Here is an 18,404-nt window from a genome sequence, read left to right as displayed (position 1 = left end):
GGATTATAATACGCCCTCGATTTATATCACCGCTTCGCCATATTCCGACGCCCAGGGGCAATCACTGGCTTTGGGGTCATGGAATGAAGCTGTATCGAGAGCCGTACTGCTCACCAGTGAGAGAATGGTAAGTAGACCTGCACCTGAGTCCCTGAATATTACCTCACAAGTCTGGGGAACAGGAACGAAACAGTCCTGAACAACGGCTTCTTACGATATCTCGGCTTCTTCAACGCTGAGAGAATCGTTCTCACATCTCCCGACGCCCTTCACGAAGTTCTAGTCACCCAGAACTACTCGTTCCCAAAGCCTGCTAGCTTGAGAGAAACGGCAGGGAGATTCTTAGGAATAGGGCTTATCCTTTCTGAAGGAGATGCCCATAAGCTGCAGAGACGGAGCATGAATCCTGCTTTTGCACCCAAGAACATCAAAGCTCTGTATCCTCTTTTCTGGGATAAGACGAGAGAAATGGTCGAGAGAATCACAGCGGATAGACTTGAGTCGGTGGAGGTGGTAGAGTGGGCATCGAGGATTACTCTCGATCTCATCGGTGTAGCAGGCCTGGGAAGGGACTTTGGGGCCATCCAAAATGCGAAGAGCGAGATGGTGAAGACTTATGATGTCGTGTTTCAACCATCAGCTCAAGCTCGCATGCTGCACCTTATCGAAAGTTTGGTTCCAGCCTGGGTCCTCACAGCTTTACCTATCAAACTCAACTCAGATATGAGCCAGGCAGCCCGATCAATACGCGAGACGTGCAGAGACACAATATCTTCGAAGCAGAAGAAGCTGAAGGAGAAGAAATTGGATGATATGGATATCATCTCTGCGGCGATACGGACTGGGATGTTCACTGAGGATGGACTGATTGATCAAGCAATGACATTGCTTGCGGCTGGTAAGTCTTCTCTTCAGCATTTCTACCACGACTAACAGTTGCAGGCCATGACACAACAGGAGCGGCATTTACTTGGGGCGTCTACCTCCTCGCCAAACACCCAGAAGTCCAAGACCGACTCCACCACGAAATCCGCCAACGCCTCCCTCCCCTAACCCAAGCAAAAGAAACCCCAATATCTAGCGTTAACATCGACTCAATGCCCTATCTCCAAGCAGTCTGCAGTGAAATCCTGCGCTTCTATGCCCCCGTCCCGCAAACTCTCCGCGAAGCAGCCCACGACACCACCATTCTCGATCAATTTATACCAAAAGGCACACGCATCGTCATAGCACCATGGGCCACGAACCGGTGTGCTAAGCTCTGGGGTAATGATGCACATTTGTTTAAGCCGGATAGATGGCTGGGTGAGAGTGCACATGGAGGTGCAGAGAGTAAATATGGGTTTTTGTCGTTTTTGCAGGGGCCCAGGGCGTGTATTGGACAGGGGTTTGCGAGGGCTGAGTTGGCGTGTTTGATGGCAGGTTGGGTTGGGAGCTTTGAGTTTGAGTTAAAGGATAGGAGATTGATGGATGAGATGGTTGTTGATGTTAAGGGCGGTCTTACGGCGAGACCGGCTGGCGGGTTACATGTGAAGATTAAAAGATTAGAAGAGTGGTAGAAGGACTTCGACATATAGATCAGCAACAGAATTTATGACATATTTATGGAATGCGTTAAGTTGTATAACTATCCGCTACTCTACAGCTTGGCTCTCTTCTCACCAGCGATATCCCCCAACCACTCCCCCACAAACCCAACACAATCATCCATCCTCTCATAAACAACCTGATGCGTCCCCTCAACCCACTTAACATCAGCCCTCCCCTTCAACTTCTTAACATCAGCCTCAAACATCTTCGCCGGCACAGCAAAAGGCCTCTTGGGCATGATAGCAAGCAACGGAACGCTTATATCCTTGAACCGATCATAACACTCAGCAGGAGTTTGCTTGTCGTACCATAAAGCCCAATCCAAACGAGGGTGAGCGATGAGTTTGACGCCTCCCTTTTCGTCCTGGACGACACCGTGCTGGGTGAACATTCGCATAGCGCGTTCGTCCCAGTTCTTTGTACGTTTAGTCTCGCAGAGTGCTTTCTCGACAGCGTTGCGATCGGGGAAGTTCTGCTTGAGACCAAGACAGAAGATATCTTTGGGGAGCTTTGTCATAGCTTCGTTGATCTTTCCGGCGGGAATCATAGCTGGGTCGACGACCATGAGGCTGCTGAAGATGTTTGGTGCGTGGACGGAAGCGAGGATAGCGGCTTGGGCGCCGAGGCTGTGAGCAAAGACGTGAAGATTCTGTCGTGTAGGCTGCTGAGCTCGAGCTGTTGGCTTGTGCAGTTCAAGGTACTTCGGTAGCTCTCCTCCGGGTTTCACAGGTAGATAAGCTGTAAGGAAGAGCAGTAAATCTCGAACGATGTCTTTCTCATTGGCGTACAAGTATCCCATGGAATTAGCCTTGGCCGTCTGTCCGCTAAGAGGCATATCTACCGCCCAGATCTCTTCAACTTTGACACCAGACTTGCGCAGTCGAGGTAGAAGGTCTTCGAGCATAGGCTCAAACATCTCTTTGGGAACTCCCATGCCTGTAAGCGTGAGAAGAGTTATGCCCTGTTCAGACTTGTTGGCTTGGTCCCGTGCGATGTAGCGCTTGGCAACCAGTTTGGGAGGCGGGACGTTGGATGTCTTGCTCTGCTCTGAGTCGGAGTACAGCTTAAATTCACTGCTGTTGGCTTTCTTGCTTACGGGATCATATGGGATGTTGTATGCCTCATCGTTGGGAATGCTGGACGGGTCGTCGTTGAACTTGGCTGGTGGCCACGCAGCAGTCTCGTCACGATCATCTGTTCCTCGAAATATATGCGCAGATGCCCGCCATTGGGACTCCTCGGACAGATTCGCCAACTCGTTTGTGGCATTGTTGTCGGTGGGTAAGACAAGCGGACGGAGCAATGTCCGCTCATACGTCGTCGTTAGATCGAAGCTCATGGTTATTGATTTCTTTTCCATTCAAATCCTCGAAAAGACAGTTACAAAAGAATGTAAATTAAATAGAGGAAAGAAAGCAGTTCAGCTCATTGCAGCTGTATTTCGATCAACTCATCCGAGGCTGATCTATTTCCGAATTGGGCAATTATACAGAGCATCCATGCTGCGGTGCCGTGCATCCGCTTCCTACGGGGCTATTTGAAGCTAATTCTGTCAATCAAGACACTTGACATCATTGACATCATATCAAGGAACTCGGTGAAGATCAGGGTCGAGGAATGAAAATCAAGTGGAATACTTCCGCTCTCATTCCGTGGCTTGCAGCATGCCTGAGAGACTTCGGCTCAGAGATGTTGTACTAGCCCTAAAAGTGACAGTTGTAGTTACTTGCTCGTTTATTAAGGACTACGTGAGCTACGCTTTTATATGTTGTCGTGAAAGCCTCTGTAGGGATGTATCGGTCTCATCTTAATTGTCATCCGAGATTGTTAAGATAACAAAGATCCCGACTGATCGATTTTGGTTAAACTTATTGTATTCAAGCATATATAACTAAATCCCCTTGACGCCCTACTCCCAGAAGTGCTTCTTCAACTTTCCGTCCCCCTAGTGTCAATCTGTCCAAGTCTGACACTCTCATCATGTTCCATCCTTACAATCACCCTTCCAGCCTCCTTCTGCAAATCATCCAAATCCGTCTCTTGCGTATGACCCACCACATTAGGACCGTAAAACAACAATGGAAGAATCGAAGTCTTCCACACTGGCATTCCTGGGTTAGTAAACCCTTGGACAATGGCAACTATCAACAAGAGCATCGTAATGGCCATCAGACCAGCCGGCAACAGCACCCACCGCCAGTCAAACACAGTACAAATAGCCATCTCTGTAGCTTGACCTGTAGCCTTGTCATTGCCTTCTAGGAAATATGTAGTTTGACCTGTAGCCTTGCCATTGTCTTCTAGGGAACGTTCTCTTCTAGCCTTAATACCCTGCTTGCGGAAGTTGTTTGTTATGGCGGTTGCGAACAAATCAAAAGAAGCATCGAGACCTTCGAATGTTGAGTTGTATAGTGGAGGTAGCCACCATTGGTCACCACAATTAAGCTGGTCTTTTGCGCCGCCATCAACATTGGCCAAGCAGACGGTGTTGAAGAGGGTGTGCTCAATGAAGCGTCTTAGTGCTTGCCGGTATTGAAAGGTGAGTGTGTAGACACATTGATTCGGGACTGTATAGTTGGTGCCGTCGACCGGGACAATTGTTTCAGAGTCGGAGGGATCCCTGGTTTGGGAAAAGTTGGCAAGTTTGTATTCCTTGCCATCGATCAGACAGGGCGTTTGCACGCCAACACGGTTTCCTGCCTCGTCATTGGCAGCCCTGTTGTAATCGATGGGCTGCTCGTCAACCACCTTCTCCATAAGCGATCCCCTCTCCACCTTGCCGTAGTATTTCTTGATGCAAGGGTAGAGGGCGCATGAAGTTGCCATGGCATTCTGATAGCGCAAGGACACTGGGACTTTTGAGGTCAGCCTATCCTCGGGGCACGTTGCGTTCGTGCTGGAAGTGACGTTGCAGCCCTTTTGCGTGAAGCTTAGGGTCGTGATGTTTGAGATGGCGACTTTGGCCAACTGGGCAAACCGAGAGTTGGGTGTGTCGAGCGCCCATTCTAAATCTCCAGACATGGCCATGACCTGGCTTCTGATGACGGCCTGAAGCCACTGTGTATTTGGCAGACTGTAATTGTAGGTCTTGCCGGCGTAGCCCTCGTCTCCATCACTGTTATTCTTGCTGATTTTCAATTCGATGAACTCCGTTGTGTCAATGCAGGCACTGCACATGGCAATAGAGGAATGAGTTATTCCTTGCGAGTTGGAAGGAAATGTACAGTTTCCAGTAGAGCAAGTTGCAGCTACGTCTATATCCTTGCCCGTAGGGTTGACAAGGCCATTCATCATGGCGACTTTCATGTCGCCTGAAAGCTCATTGCTGGCGGCACCTATTCGAAACCTTGATCTGTCGGCAGGGACATAGTGAGAGATTGGTAGAGATGCCTGTCCTTGGGCTGTTCTTGGGCAAGGAACAGTACTGACGGACTGCTGAGCGAAAGGAGTGATTGCAGGAGATATGATAATGACAAGAGCGGCGATAATGCTCGTGAGCCGTGGAGGAACAGTCCAGAATAGCTTCATCGCTCCAAGGATGCCGCGACTAGCATTATTGAAATGATGAAGATCGGAGACAGGACGGGGCTTCTGCAAAGCATTCCATCCCATCTGACCGATGAGCTCAGCAACGACAAGTAACATCGAAGCTCTCATAAAGGTGCTTAGAATAGCAATAATTGTGTTGAGGCTGATGTCGTATGGCCATGGTTTCAAGACTCTGTTGTTGTTCTGTGCTGGGATAACGATCGTCGCTATCAGCAAGCCCAGAGCCAACAATAACGATAGAGTCTCCCATAGCCAGGAACGAATAGGGCCAGGTTTTGCTTTTCGTGGAGAGACATCTTTGGTTGTGATACTGATGTCGTGGTGTTTGTGTTGTTGTTGCCTCGAAAAGGTCTCCATAATGAATGTTGAGTATGGTATGATGAACGCCACAGAAAGCACAGAGCAGCTTCCCTCTTTATCATTGACTCGAAGCGCTTTTCGAGTCCTAAGAATGCCTTGCCTTCTGCAGCCGAGAGACGTGGTACTTGGCTCGTTAGGAGACCAGTTAGTGCTAACCGCCAGAAATGGCGGGTGGCACTAACAAAATCTCAGGGCGGTTCTGGCCGCTCCTTGTACCCAATTGCAGGGTCTATGCTGTAGATGAAACGCACACAACCAACATGCATAGAGCACAGCCAATAGCACGCGTCAATTTCGCGCTGAGACACATTTTAATGGATCATCGCAGAATCCTTTTATTAGATCATGTTATGATCGTCAATTTATTCTGGAACCATTGAAAAGTTGTCAGAAATAACTGTAGCTTTGTCAATTCTTTTGTAGTGAGTGAATAGAAGTGTTGGCCAGCATAGAATACCGTACACTTGCTATGAAATTTCGCATGACCCTATCATAGGAAAGGACCTTAGTTGGGTCCAGAGACAATAGAATGGATGTAATGAAAATTCTAGATCTCGATCATTCACTGCCACCTCCAACGCAGGCGGTTAAATTTAAGCGCTTGGTTAACCTCCAGCCTCCGGAAGTGCTATTCGCGTCAACAGCTCCAATAGGAATGTCTGTGTATATTCGCTTAGGATTGAGACAGGGTATCAAAGGAAAAGCCAAGACGTTTACAGAGTATTAGTTATCGTTGGATCTTGATCCTTGAAGCTTGGTATTGGTAGCTTGGCCCAACACTTGACTGGATTGATTTTGCCTACCCTTTCACATGTGTTTATGGGACTTATTATTTCAAATGATACTTCAGTAAAGGCTTGTATTGATAAAAGGTTGTCATAGAATGAAGAAACTATTGACACTCATAACCCCGGCAACTCATTCATGCACCACGAACTTCGTGTACCTTGGCGTAGTTTATTTCTGTTCAGACTTGTCAGACATCATAATATTCAAGACTCTTTCAGTACTTACGCCGCAGTTCTTGCATGAGCAGCTCTGGCCACACGAGCAGGAGCTAGCTCCACTGCAGCCGCACGTAGATCCGCAATCGCAGGCCATGATGACAGACGTAAAGTTATAAGTTGTATGTAATAAGATATTGATTTGAGAGATTCGAATATGGAGAGTTCTGAAGGCTCAAGTCATGAACTTGGCTACCCAAGGGCTTTATATACCCCAACCCCCGCATCTAAATCCGGCAACGAGCCACATGTGATGGATATGAGCATGATCATGACGCAGTTGTGACTAGATTCTAGTTAGAAGGAAGTTCTTCGGGCCGTCGGTCATTGTTTGCTCTAGTGGGGATATGCTTTGGCCTTTGCCAAACTTGGATATACGCCGAGTCCCGAGCTGGTAGTAGCAGCCTATCATGCTTTGGGTATATGACGTTGGATAATGTCACGTAGGCTTACTAACTACACAATTGCCGTGTAAATGATATGACATCAGTTGCTGAGAAGAAGAATTGAGCAAGTCAAAGCTGTCACAACATAGAGTTGTCAGCTTGCAAAAGGCTTCGGCAACCTGGCCGTAGATGTCAATAAGTGAAATTTATTCCGTAGAATATGTAGCCAACTTCAGCCTATAAGTGACAAGGAACTACATCACAGTCGTGGAATGGTCCGCTCTCCATCAGTTATCCTTCAACTTATCCAGCGCACCCTTCAGCTTGGCCCCTGTCTCGGTGGACATTCTTTCAAATGCCTCTATTAACAGGAAGAGAGTAAACAATCAGAGATATCCAAAGAACTATGCATCGGGCACTAACCGTCTGGTGATCCGTTCAAGGTAATCGGGTACATATGCCCGGAGAGCCAAAGTGTTGCAGGACTAACACCGTTCGAAGAGTGGCCAAGGTTCTGAGGAATACCGACTCGAAGGAATAGTAAGTTTTCTGCCAAATTTTCAGAGATAAAAATCATATGACGCTTACTGACTATACTTACGATGTGAAAAGTGGAAGGATTCGTGATTAAATTGAAGTGAATGGGTTCATAGTCATGCAAGAGATTTGGCGCGGTGGAGCGGACAATTGCAGATCTTATTTCGTGCCCGACTCTGGGGTCAATGTAAATGTAGCTTTCACCTGCGTTACCAATCTTAATATCGATCTTATATGAGATATGTTGACCCTTTGAATCGACATTGCTGAATGTCGCGACGGCGCTGTGAAATAACCGCCGACGCCAAAGCTTTAGGGTAGGCCCGGCTCTCCGGAGCGATGGGCAGTGTGCGTGAGAGCATCGTTTATAAAAACGGACCCTGTTGCGTCCGTGTCGACGGAGGTAGTCAGGAAGAAGGGCACGAATTGCTGTTGATTAAGATTGGTCGCGAATCATGTCAGGTGAAATCGTAGCCTGGGCGTTGGTCCAGTCACGAACAAGGCGGGACAGGGAAGACGAAAGTGGCCAGGGCAATCAGCTCCAATGAGCTATGCAAATGTATTACTCAAGCTTCAATTCATTATCATGTTTCCTGCTCATCAAGCGATTGCAACCTAGGCTGTAATTCTTCAAAATTCGACTTGCCCTCCTCATTCGGGTATGCCTCAAACACCATCCTCCTCATAAGCCGACGCGGTGCTCTCCGACCAGTAAACAACTCAAACTGAGCAAAGCCCTGCTCTGGCAACATATCAAGACCATCCATACTTACCCAACCGCGATGCGACTCTGCTCTGAACTGAGCTAGGAACGGTGTATCTAATGTCTTGTACCCCAGCTCAATTGCGACACCGCCAGTTCGACTTCCCAGCCACTCATTGGGGAGGGTAAGGTCGGGTGCCGGGACGTTGCCGATGCGGTGGGTTGGGATACAAGAGACAATGACGGTGGGTAGGCGGAATTCTGTTGGCCAGGCATCTTCTATTGACTCGATGACGTGGAAGCGAGAATGCTCGCTACCAGCGCTCAGTAGACCATGGTCCTTCCTCTCAAGGACCTGTGTAAAGTGCGACACCATTTTTTCGGCGTTCTTTGGTGTGCGATTACAGATGACAATGTTCTTGATACCGACTTGAAGCATCGCGTAGACCGTCGCTCTAGCCATTCCACCTGCTCCAATGACCAGACCACAGGTGCTGGACACGACCGCGTTGGCGGGAGAGAGGCCGCGGCGAATGCACGCACGAATGCCAATCCAGTCGGTGTTTTCACCATATAGAGCCTTAATGGGACCAGAGCGATTGACACTATCGAAGAAAGCCGCCCCAGTTGGTATCGTCCCATCTTCATTTAAAAACCGGATGGGAATCAGCGTGTTGACAGCACCAATTGCGCGGGCGTGTTTGCTCAATGAATGGGTCAAGGTAATGATCTCAACCTTGAAGGGGAGGCCAATTGAGCCTCCACCGAATTCTGGGTCCTCGATTAAATGCTTGATTCCTCGAAGCGACGCGCAAGACACTGGCTCATAGGTATGAGGCAATCCGCATGCCTTTAATGCTGATTTGTGCATCGCAGGGGACAAACTATAGCTCACGTTGGCGCCAAAGACGTAGAGCTTCATCTGGTCGTATATAAAAGACGAGAAAAGAGCTTCTGTCGCGCCGACCGTGGTGATGGATGGTGTTATTGGGGGCCTGGGATTCACCCGCTCCAGCGAATCTGGTCGGACAACAGTAAGAACACGATTGAAAGCTTGGGAATTCCGACCAAGAGGGCCAGAATTGTAAGATATAAGTGGGATCTTGGGCCCCTGTAAAGCTGCCACTGATGTCTTGAGGTGGTGAATGCGGAAATTGTCTTCGATGGTAACTGCCGGTCGAATCAATCTAGCAAGATGACATCCTAGATTGTTGGCCTTCTTATACCACGACATCCATATTGGGGATTCCCATGAGGGAGGATCTGTAGTGATGAAGCAATTACCTATCATCTTTGTTCTCTTTCGAATAGATAGTATACGTGAGATGTGGACATCTTCAAGCCGAAGATCGACTGTCATCATTTCTGGTGCGAGACGCACGGAATGATGAACGAGATCAAGGTAGACACGCAAGACTTCGTCGCTTGCTGTATAAGGTAGGAATAGATGCAAGATTATAGGTAAGATGGTGCTTCGCCTTACAATACCAACGCCTTTGGTAATGTTGGCAAGTAGTTTTCCGCTGGCTTCGGACGTCAGCGTGCCTTGTTCGGCATGTTCAGCCAGATCATGTACAACTATTTGTACAACATCTGCACCGATGACATGGTCTTCGACATCAACAGAGTCTTTAATAACATCTGAAAGGGGAATGGAGGTGGCATAGGTAAAGTTGCGCTCCTCTGCAGGTATCCTCGATAATGGGAATGCAGAGTCTGTGAAGGGTATTGTGCCAGCGGGGTAAACAAGAGATAGAAACTTCAGGAAGTGTCGCTCAACATGTTTCAACGTCAAATATGGAGCGGGCGATCTTTGTGTCAATGACTCCCGAGAAAGCGACGACTTGGAAGCCTTCTCTGTAACATTGAAGAACTCAAAGTTTGTGCAAGACCTGAAGATGGCATTGCTAACATCGAGCAAGCTCTGGACCTTGGAACCGTCGCGGATCTTGAGATGATTTTTAATGGCATCGAAATCACGGACAATGTGAATAACAGGGTTGGTAGCCGCAAACTCTCGGAGGAGACTCTGCACGCGACTCTCCATCCAGGAACAAACAAGGATACAGCCAGTCGAATGTCGCTGCAAAATACTTTGCAAGACCTTGGCTTGCTGCTTGTAACACTCTGAAGACCCATGTTCGGACTTATAAGCGGCACTCGACAGGCCCATGGATCTCTGGAAAGCTGGCTCCAGATCAATGACTTTGCGGTCCATTGCCGAGGATGCCATTATAGCTAATGTCGACTTTCCAGCTCCGCGCATACCAACAAGTATCATTGACGCGTCTGGACTGAAATCAGGGACCTGCCCAGTCAAGGGAGGAAAGGTTGGAGAAGGGGTTCGAGTAAGTCCATCGTGTTGGTCCGTATTTGACGGAGCCGCGGATTGAGAATTGGCTCTCGAATTGGCCCGAGAAGTAGCCCGCGACGGAGGTTGAGACTGGAGCACATCGCTCAGTTTAAAAGACTGCGATTGCGGTGTCGAATTATCGAGGTTATCGCGGGGAATTCCATGATTGTAGTGGACGGTCTTCGGTCGGCTGTGGCCGTTTGGTCGAAGCAAGGTATCCTCGTGGCCAAGAAAGGTCCCTAGGGACCTCTTGACGCCTGCCATTTCGTGCTGCATGTGTCCGGACTCTTTTGACGAGTGCTGTTTCAAGAAGGCGCCATAGTCACCAGGATATCGCAGTTGTTGAGGCTATAGAGAAGGATCTCTTTGTTGGGTAGGGGAGAATGGGTGATGTGGGCTTGTCGAGAAGCGCTGAGTCCGACTGTCAGTTGTGAAGTGGGTGGGCGATGGGCGAGGAAGCTCGGTAGATCCCCCACCAGACAATCCGGGGCAAGCGAGAGGCGATTGGTCGGGAAAGCGTTTATCCGACCCACTCCGAGGCCCTGCCCAATTACATCGGTGGTGATTCGGCCGTCGGAACTTGGAGGCTGGAACCTACAGACCGTCCCCAAGCAACACAGAATTATTCTAGGGCCCCAGATTCTCCCCGCATCACGTCTCATCGCATCGTATTGCTTTTGTCCGGCACTGTTGCTTTGAGATTTCGGCCATGGGAGACAGATCTGCATGACAATGGCACAGGAATCGCGTATCTGAGCTGAGCTTTATTGACATGGGACTCGTACACAATTCCACATCATCGTCATACTAGCAAGCATTGATCCCTCTTCACACTGCTGTTAGGCTCCTCTCCCCTCATCTCTCTTTTCATTTCGTCATGACTGCTGGCCTCGCGGCGCAGGCATATCATTCATTCTTTGGTCAACTACATCCAAGCAATGCCGCCTAGGAAACGCGAAAACGATGCGGATACTACCAGCGCTCCCGCGACCACAGCTCCCGCCAAACGCCAACGAGTCTCCCTTGCCTGTGATTCATGTCGCACTGCTAGAGAAAAGTGCGATGGCGCCCGTCCTCACTGTGGAACATGCACCGCGCAAAACAGGCCATGCTCATACACCCCTGCGTCCCGCAAGAGAGGTGTGCAGACGGGATACCTACGGACAATTGAGTTGTCACTGGCATGGCTCTTTGAACAGGTTCCTGGCTGTGAGGGAGCTCTTCATCGTCTGCTTACACAGAATGATGGAGCAGATGGTACCCGCATCCTCGCGACGAAGGACAAAGCTGGGCATCGCCTCTACCGACGATGGAGCAAGAGTCGGGTTCACAAAGACATTGGCAGGTTGCTGTCGGATGAGAAGACGCCCCAAAACGATACATCCGCAGACGACTCGGGAACTGAAGATAGCAGCCCGACTGGTGCACAATTGTTTGACGGCAAACCATCACCCGGACTATCGATACAAGGCGTCAATCCATCACAGACGAGCATCCCGGCGGCACCCTACAACTTCAACTCAGACCATTCATCATTACCTACCAAGCTGACATTACCTCCACAATGGAAAAGACTTGTCGACATCTACATGTCTTACACTCACAGCTGGTTCCCAATTATTGAACCAGGAATCATCACACGCACAGCTCTGATGTATCCCCCGGAGGGCCTTGCCATCGAAGCAAATCCCTCGTCGGCATTACACGCTCAGCTTTGGGCCGTTTTTGCTGTCTCTTCATTTCAAGATGCGGCTTCTTCCAACCCATCACGACACAACGGATTCTCTCCAAACGAAATTTACTCCATCGCGAAACGGCTAATACCATCCGACGACGAGACGTTCGAATTGGCCCATATCTCCTCACTCCTCCTTCACTCGCTAGTACTCATGGGCCAAAAGAAGACGATGACAGCATGGATCTTGATAGGCCGGGCTTCGCGCCTTGCTTTGCATTATCGCGCGACAGCATCTCACATGTTTCCGGTCAAGGAAGGCGACGCAGCTTCTCTGAACCACAACGAAGTCAGGGTACTGGCTGGAAGCTTTATCCTGGATTCTCTTGCTTCACTTAGTCTTGGTCAACCGCAGGTGACATCGGGAGTTCGATATAGTCTTCCTTCTGTTGTTATAGAACAAGCTCTGTGCTTGAACGAGCCATGGACTTCGATTTCGGGGTTCGGAAAGGCGGCGGATGATGGACAAGAATCAACACCAGATTGTGCATCACCACTATCAACTTTTCGACAACTTTTTGCCTTTTGTAGACTTTGGAGTACCAGCATGGATGCAAGGCTATACAACGACCGCAACCCTCAACGGATTACCCCAGAAGACCTTGTCAGGAGCCTGGACGCTCGGTTTTCATTTTGCAATTCCCTCATCTTCGGTGGCTCGACGCCAAGAGTGCCCTCGGCATACCTGCTCCAAGGCATGTTCTTGGCAATCACCTTGGACTTGGTGCCAGGTCATCGGCCGTCCCTCTTATCTAATTTCATAGAGGTTGTTGAGTCGTGTCTGGAAAACTTTGGACCAGGTGGAACACCGCCAATCATAGCCATCTTGATGGATATAGTCAAGCAACACGGCCATGGGAACCGAATGCTAGAACACGACCAAGTCAAGTGGAATTCGACAATAGGATCGCTCACAGACGGCTGGAAGCTCAAATATCAAGGGTTGGAGGCCCCTAAAAGCAACCAGCATACACCTAGTTCTGTGGATACCTCACGCCGCCCAATAGTGAGCCCATCATTTATGGATGAGATATCAACCGCCTCTCATCCCTCACATCACACAGACCACCCTGCCCCTATCACATCTGGGGAACTGGAACATGAGCTCGGTCGAATGCAGCAACGCCAAAAAGAGCAACAAGCGTTATCATACGAACGACAACGTTATCAAGCTGCAGACCGTAGCCCGGCTACTTCCCAGTCTCTATACACACTAACACCCAACCTGACCTTTCATACCCTTCACACACCATCTCTTGATGGGCAAATGGGATCATTACAAAACTCGATGCCGAGTCAATTACTTGATTACGACGCAATTCTGGATGAACTTGGTTCCATAGACTGCGCGGATGGTATTGATGTGGATCCTCAATTTATGACTAACCTGGGCTTTGCGCCAGGATGTGATCTGGGCGAGATGTTTCAAGGTGATTTTGGGACATGATTTAATGCAATCTAATCAATATTTACACGGATACACATTCACCCAAGTTGTCACTGCCTGCCTGCCTGTGATGTCTTGGCTGATGGGGCGTAAGAACTGCCCAGACTGACAGCGCTGATCATATCTGTTCAGGACGAGATCCTTACAACATCCCAGCAGTAACAACCCTTCATCCTCGGAGAATGCTACATTTTTGCTGACGCGGTGTGTTGGAGCTGCTGAAAAAGGTCCAATCATGCTCGGAATAGTGCCGACGTCGCCGTGTGAATGGGGAACACAGGGATAAATTATGAGCGGTTGAGATTTTCTCCCCATTTTCTGACGAAACAAGGTTAGATCCGCGGCCACATGGTGGTAATGATGCGGAGACCCTAGAACAGTTGAGTCAGGAAGTGGCACCGCGGAAAAGCCTTTATCCCTTGACACGTTCTCTCTGCAGCACGAGCCCCAGACACCCTCTGTGTCCCAGTAATCAGACAATGGCAATCTCGAATCTCATGCAACGACGGAAGCATATTCTTCCCCCACAGATCCAACCCCGCAAACCCCGGACTGATTCCCCAATTCTGGAGAAGCAATTGTTCGGTTGTTGAATTGAGTTGGCCCTTGCTGGCCCAGCGGCACACTAGTCCTTGGAGACGTTTGACTAGGGGCAATATGGGTCAACTTGACTTGTATAAATCTTTGCCCCCCACCGGGTTTTGGGGATTGTCTCTTCGACTCTCCAGTTCATCCACAACCTTCTTTGCAACCTTATCTCCCCACAAGCTGCAACAGTTCTCAAGCGGTAAAGTTCAGGTTTGAACCTTGAGACGCCGCAATCATGGGCCTCTTGACTCTGCAAGAAGATCGGCCTACGCCGAAGGCCGTCTACAACTGGCGCGTCTACACATGCGCCGCCATTGCATCAATGGCTGCATGCACAATCGGTTACGACTCTGCTTTCATCGGCACGACACTTGCTCTGCCCTCATTCGTGCAGGAGTTTAACTTTGAGAACTATGAGCCTAACGCGCTTGCGCTGGTAAAGCAGAACATCGTGTCTGTGTACCAGGCCGGTGCCTTCTTTGGATCTCTGTTTGCATATGTCAGCAGTTACTTTATTGGTCGCCGATACTCTCTCATCCTCTTCTCTCTTGTCTTTATGGTTGGTGCTGGTATGATGCTGGGTGCCAATGGAGCCCGGGGTCTCGGCCTTATTATCGGTGGACGCGTCTTGGCCGGTATCGGTGTCGGTGGATGCTCCAACATGACACCCATTTACATCTCAGAATTGGCTCCTCCCGCTGTACGAGGTCGTCTTGTCGGTCTTTACGAAGTCGGATGGCAAGCCGGTGGTCTTGTTGGTTTCTGGATCAACTACGGAATCAACCAGCACCTCCCTTACGCCCCTGGCCAGAACGAGAACGTTTGGCTGATCCCCTTTGCTGTTCAGCTCATCCCTGCTGGTCTTCTGCTTATCGGTGCCGTCTTCATTCCTGAATCGCCTCGATGGTTGTTCTCCAAGGGCAAGCGCGACAAGGCTATCAAGAACCTTTGCTGGATGCGAAACCTTGACCGGGAGGATATTTACATCGTTGAGGAGATTGGCTTCATCGATGCTGAGATCGACCGATTCAACAGCGCTGTTGGCGCTGGCTTCTGGAAGCCTTTTGCTGCTCTCAAGCAAGCCAAGGTTCGGTGGCGTTTCCTCCTTGGTGCTCTTCTCTTCGTCTTCCAGAACGGTAAGCATACTCATCTAGGTTTCCACTTCAGTGACTAACATTTTCCAGGCTCCGGTATCAACGCTATCAACTACTACAGCCCCACTGTCTTCCGAAGTATCGGTATCACCGGTACCAACACTAGCTTCCTCACCACGGGTATCTTTGGCGTTGTCAAGACGGTAATCACTTTCGTCTGGATTCTCGTTCTCATTGATCACGTCGGTCGCCGAAACCTTCTCATGATTGGTGCTGGTGGCGGTGCTTTCTGCATGTACTTCATCGGCGCTTACATTAAGATTGCCAACAACGAAGCCAAGGTCGCTGCCGGAGAGAACCCCACACTGTCCTCTGGTGGCATCGCAGCTATCTTCTTCTTCTACCTCTGGACCGCTTTCTACACACCCTCCTGGAACGGTACCCCATGGGTTCTCAACTCAGAGATGTTCGACCAGACAACCCGCTCTCTGGGTCAAGCCAACGCCGCCGCCAACAACTGGTTCTGGAACTTCATCATCGCTCGTTTCACCGAGCAGATGTTCAACGCCTGGGGATGGGGAGTATACATCTTCTTCGCCTCTCTTATGGTCGTTTCCGTCTTCTTCGTCTTTTTCTGCATTCCTGAGACCAAGGGTGTTCCTCTTGAGGCGATGGACAAGTTGTTTGAGACTAAGCCTATCTGGAAGGCTAACAAGATTGTCATGGAGGAATTGAGACTCCAGGATGAGGAGTTCCGCCATAATGTTGATGGTGCTGATCTGCGAGAGGAGAAGGCCAATGCTGAGCAGATTGAGGGCAAGGTCTAAAAGTCTTGATGATTAAATGCGGAATGAAATGCGAATTTAAATAGAAGCCAGATTGGATTAATATACCCCTTGTACATCACTTTCGGATTCCCTCTATAATTGGATTATTAACCATGCTGGCTGGTATAATTGAATTGCCTAAGTTCAGTGTGAGATTATAAGCTTTCGACCACAGGTCTCACCTACAAGTAAGAGGCCTGGCTTAGGTTATGACCTTTTTTGACCCCCATTCAGAGAAGTATAAGATTGATTGATCAATTGATAGTTTAAGCTTATGACGTGTTAACGAAACATATCAAGCCAACACACTGAAAGATTCCAATTAACTTCAGTTTTCGGAAGGCAGTTCACGAAGTATAAGATGCTCCGACTTTCCAACCAAGACGATCAAACTAAGTCCTTCGCTCATTCTTTTCAGTCTCTCACACCTTTGCCAATATGGCCTCATGGAATTCGCTCCCGCCAGAGATTCGTCAGATGGTTCTCCAGTCTGCCATTTCTCAAAGCCCATTCCCTACGACACCTGTCCTGGCTACAGTATCTCGAGATTGGCAAGACTTTTTCGAGAGATCAACATTTAAAGACCTGGCCTTGACTAACGGTGATTTATATGTTTTCGCCTCGGCTATTAGGGCCAATGTCACCCGACTCGGGTATATCAGAACCCTACGTCTGCGTATAAATCTCATGCCCTATAGTAGCCGTTTAAAAGAAAAGACTGAAAGTGCGACAAATATCACACAGTAAGTAAACTGTCAGATTCTGCCGCTTTGTTCACTGATTGAAAAGCATTCATGGCTTGTGATATCTTGACTGGACAGACAGAGCCAGCAGATTACTGATCAAAGATACACTTTCTAACATCGCTTAACAGGAACAATAGAATTTTTACCCAAGCCATAGCAGTTCTTCTCAAGGTCTTATCCTTGTGGAGGGGTGATTACGGAGGACTCGAGCTTGAGCTTGACGCACGATCACCGAGTGATTGCAGGTACTTTGCTTTCATACACGAACTCCACGATGACTTTCTCTTCCGCTTCCAAGATGAATACGAGCTCTTCGATGCCGTAAAATTGTTCTACAAAAAGAGATACGAAGAAACAAAGAGAACATGGGGCTCACGCAGATCAACCTCTTCAAACTTGATCAGGACTCTCAACGGCGGGATGATCGGACGACTTAGGGGGCACCACCTCGAACTCAAGCCGTCATTGATGAACAGAGGGCATCCTTACTCTCAAGTTGTGCGGAATCTACCTGCTACACCGATTGTGAAGGGGCTTGTGATTCGAAGAGTCGCGCCTCGACTTATCGCACTGGAATCCCTGGGCAAGATTATACGGGAGAGCTTTACGGCATTGGAATACTTCTCTTATTCTACTTACACGGAGCAAACTGATGATAAAGAGCGAGACTTTCTCGATGGTTGACCCTCCCCTTTCCAGTCCAACTGCTGAACTAGATGAAGCTGACAACTATAGGTCTTGCTACACAGCTACTGACCTCCCTGCCCACGACACTCACGAGATTTAGCTATAGCAGAAGACGAATTAAAGAATCATGCGATCCTTGGGTCAACCACCGTCCGTTAGCGCGCCTCTTCGCCAGAGCATGTCACCGGTTTGCTGAATTCCGCCCACCGCAGGACCTCCGCCTGGTAACATTCTTCGACGAAATCACAGCGGCTGGAAGGTGTGAGGGGTCCAAGCTCGAGAAGCTGTCTATCACGAGCATCCATTTGCACCACGCGGCAGAACAGCGCGATGTGACTTACTATCTGATGTCAGCCGCCCGCGCAGCAGCGACGATGCCTCGCCTGCGGACCATGGAGCTCTGGTGCTCCTACCCCTATTATGGAATTTTATTTCGGTGTGAAATGGATACTTGCAAGGTTCAAATCACATGGAGATATCTAAAGAATGGGCCGAGGTTTGCTCTCGAGGAGAAAGTGGTTCAAGAGTGGAAAAAGGTTGCTTCAGCTCGCCTCTTCGATGTGAACAGCGCCCCCTTTGATGACACTGTGGGGAAATGGGAAAGGTCAACGATATTTCCATACTTGCATTTGAAAAGGCTTGCTTATAGTCCACTTGAAGAGGCGCAGATAAGGGCTTTTCAGCCTGGGCATAGAAACTGCTGGTATGTTCCGGCGACACCTGAATACCGCGGCGTTTATTAAGTATCCAGTCTCCTCATGTTGGGGAAAGGCTTGTATAGGTGAAGTGTCTCTTTGT

The 18,404-nt window shown here is 49.1% G+C and overlaps 9 protein-coding genes across 9 annotated transcripts; 4 read left to right on the top strand and 5 right to left on the bottom strand.

Annotated features, from left to right (window-relative positions):
- Positions 1-83: 83 nt before the first annotated feature.
- FPRO_02339 (uncharacterized protein) lies at positions 84-1,559 on the top strand (the record flags this gene model as incomplete). Its single annotated transcript, XM_031227570.1, has 3 exons — positions 84-127; positions 183-898; positions 943-1,559. The coding sequence occupies 3 exons, from the start codon at positions 84-86 to the stop codon at positions 1,557-1,559; spliced, it is 1,377 nt and encodes a 458-aa protein (XP_031077994.1).
- An 80-nt stretch (positions 1,560-1,639) lies between these two features.
- On the bottom strand, positions 1,640-2,929 carry FPRO_02340 (uncharacterized protein; the record flags this gene model as incomplete). Its single annotated transcript, XM_031227569.1, has 1 exon — positions 1,640-2,929. The coding sequence occupies one exon, from the start codon at positions 2,927-2,929 to the stop codon at positions 1,640-1,642; it is 1,290 nt and encodes a 429-aa protein (XP_031077993.1).
- Positions 2,930-3,519: 590 nt separating this feature from the next.
- FPRO_02341 (uncharacterized protein) lies at positions 3,520-5,496 on the bottom strand (the record flags this gene model as incomplete). Its single annotated transcript, XM_031227568.1, has 1 exon — positions 3,520-5,496. The coding sequence occupies one exon, from the start codon at positions 5,494-5,496 to the stop codon at positions 3,520-3,522; it is 1,977 nt and encodes a 658-aa protein (XP_031077992.1).
- A 960-nt stretch (positions 5,497-6,456) lies between these two features.
- On the bottom strand, positions 6,457-6,600 carry FPRO_02342 (uncharacterized protein; the record flags this gene model as incomplete). Its single annotated transcript, XM_031227567.1, has 2 exons — positions 6,457-6,462; positions 6,514-6,600. The coding sequence occupies 2 exons, from the start codon at positions 6,598-6,600 to the stop codon at positions 6,457-6,459; spliced, it is 93 nt and encodes a 30-aa protein (XP_031077991.1).
- A 576-nt stretch (positions 6,601-7,176) lies between these two features.
- On the bottom strand, positions 7,177-7,690 carry FPRO_02343 (uncharacterized protein; the record flags this gene model as incomplete). Its single annotated transcript, XM_031227566.1, has 4 exons — positions 7,177-7,250; positions 7,313-7,438; positions 7,478-7,655; positions 7,676-7,690. The coding sequence occupies 4 exons, from the start codon at positions 7,688-7,690 to the stop codon at positions 7,177-7,179; spliced, it is 393 nt and encodes a 130-aa protein (XP_031077990.1).
- Positions 7,691-8,010: 320 nt separating this feature from the next.
- FPRO_02344 (uncharacterized protein) lies at positions 8,011-10,746 on the bottom strand (the record flags this gene model as incomplete). The annotated part of the gene is made up of 1 exon (XM_031227565.1): positions 8,011-10,746. One exon carries the CDS (start codon positions 10,744-10,746, stop codon positions 8,011-8,013), a length of 2,736 nt encoding a protein of 911 aa, XP_031077989.1.
- A 674-nt stretch (positions 10,747-11,420) lies between these two features.
- On the top strand, positions 11,421-13,664 carry FPRO_02345 (QA-1F quinic acid utilization activator QA-1F; the record flags this gene model as incomplete). The annotated part of the gene is made up of 1 exon (XM_031227564.1): positions 11,421-13,664. One exon carries the CDS (start codon positions 11,421-11,423, stop codon positions 13,662-13,664), a length of 2,244 nt encoding a protein of 747 aa, XP_031077988.1.
- An 823-nt stretch (positions 13,665-14,487) lies between these two features.
- On the top strand, positions 14,488-16,173 carry FPRO_02346 (uncharacterized protein; the record flags this gene model as incomplete). Its single annotated transcript, XM_031227563.1, has 2 exons — positions 14,488-15,388; positions 15,437-16,173. 2 exons carry the CDS (start codon positions 14,488-14,490, stop codon positions 16,171-16,173), a joined length of 1,638 nt encoding a protein of 545 aa, XP_031077987.1.
- A 438-nt stretch (positions 16,174-16,611) lies between these two features.
- Positions 16,612-18,349, top strand: FPRO_02347 (uncharacterized protein; the record flags this gene model as incomplete). The annotated part of the gene is made up of 3 exons (XM_031227562.1): positions 16,612-16,916; positions 17,048-17,598; positions 17,655-18,349. 3 exons carry the CDS (start codon positions 16,612-16,614, stop codon positions 18,347-18,349), a joined length of 1,551 nt encoding a protein of 516 aa, XP_031077986.1.
- Between the last annotated feature and the right edge of the window lie 55 nt (positions 18,350-18,404).

This window comes from Fusarium proliferatum (genome assembly GCF_900067095.1).
Source record: "Fusarium proliferatum ET1 genome assembly, contig: FPRO_scaffold002, whole genome shotgun sequence".
NCBI classification, from domain to species: Eukaryota; Fungi; Ascomycota; class Sordariomycetes; order Hypocreales; family Nectriaceae; genus Fusarium; species Fusarium proliferatum.
The sequence above is the reverse complement of the archived record's forward strand: the minus strand, read 5'-3'. Positions and strand labels throughout refer to the sequence as shown.